The 1,029-nt window shown below is 14.2% G+C and overlaps 1 protein-coding gene across 1 annotated transcript in view; it reads right to left on the bottom strand.

Moving 5' to 3' along the window:
• Nucleotides 1–945, bottom strand: part of PGAL8A_00434000 (conserved Plasmodium protein, unknown function) — a gene marked incomplete at both ends in the record, with an annotated part of 2,109 nt that extends 1,164 nt beyond the window's left edge. Inside the window, 3 exons of the mRNA XM_028673072.1 lie at nucleotides 167–348; nucleotides 416–490; nucleotides 612–945. Coding sequence (XP_028529562.1) covers nucleotides 167–348; nucleotides 416–490; nucleotides 612–945 — 591 coding nt within the window. The remainder of the gene's footprint in view (nucleotides 1–166; nucleotides 349–415; nucleotides 491–611) is intronic.
• Between the last annotated feature and the right edge of the window lie 84 nt (nucleotides 946–1,029).

Here is a 1,029-nt window from a genome sequence, read left to right as displayed (position 1 = left end):
AAAAAAAAAAAAAAAAAAAAAAAAAAAATTTAATAAATAGCTTAAATTATATATGGAAAAGTATTATTAATATTTATAATATTAAATAGTAATATATTGAATATATAAATAAAAGATATATGAATATAAAAGCTATTTTTTTTTTTTTTTTTTTTTATATGTTTACATTAAATATGACATTTTCGAGTAATAAATTTATATTATGATCAAAAAAAGCAATATCTCCTATAACTTTATTAAAATTTATTTTGGTATTTTTTTTATTTTTTATGTAAAGTTCAATTTTAGACTTTTCTTTGAATAATTGTGAAATTTGTTTATGAAGAATACTCTTTTTTTTATATCTCCCTATTAAATGAGAAAAAAAATAATCATAATAAAAATAGTCATAATAAAAGAATAATTAAAATAAAACCTGTATATTTTTTAATAAAATGTTTAATTTTAAACTCGACTTCCTTCTTTTTTGTATTTAATTCTCTTAAAATACCTATAATGTAAAGAAAAAAAAGGTTTCTTTAAATATCATATATATAAAAATAATATTATCTTTTATCATAATTCTTTAATTTAATTTTAAATATATTAAGAACAAAAAAAAACGTTAATACTTTGTTTAGTATTTTTATTATGGATGTTTTTAGTTAAACATAAGTTGGTGTTGTTTGTTTTTGGTTGTATACAATAAGGTAAATAATATTTCACATAATTTATATTATTTAATTTTTTATAATTCATTTTTGTATTAATTATTATTTTTATCTGTTTATCAATTAGTTTCTCTTCATAATTATCTATAAATTTTTTTTTTCTTTCAGAATTTAATACAACATTATTAATATCACATAATAAGTGTTTTCTCTTATCAAAATTTTTTTCTATTTCCTCCAATACATATTTCATATCAAAATTTTCGCTAAATAAATTTATTTTATCGTAATTCATTTTCAATTTTATATCAAGATATAAGAAAAATTTTATTTTTTTTTTCTACAAATAACAAAAAAAAAAAAAAAAAAAAAATAAAAT

Source organism: Plasmodium gallinaceum, assembly GCF_900005855.1.
Source record: "Plasmodium gallinaceum strain 8A genome assembly, contig: PGAL8A_v1_119, whole genome shotgun sequence".
Classification (NCBI taxonomy): domain Eukaryota; phylum Apicomplexa; class Aconoidasida; order Haemosporida; family Plasmodiidae; genus Plasmodium; species Plasmodium gallinaceum.
The sequence above is the reverse complement of the archived record's forward strand: the minus strand, read 5'-3'. Positions and strand labels throughout refer to the sequence as shown.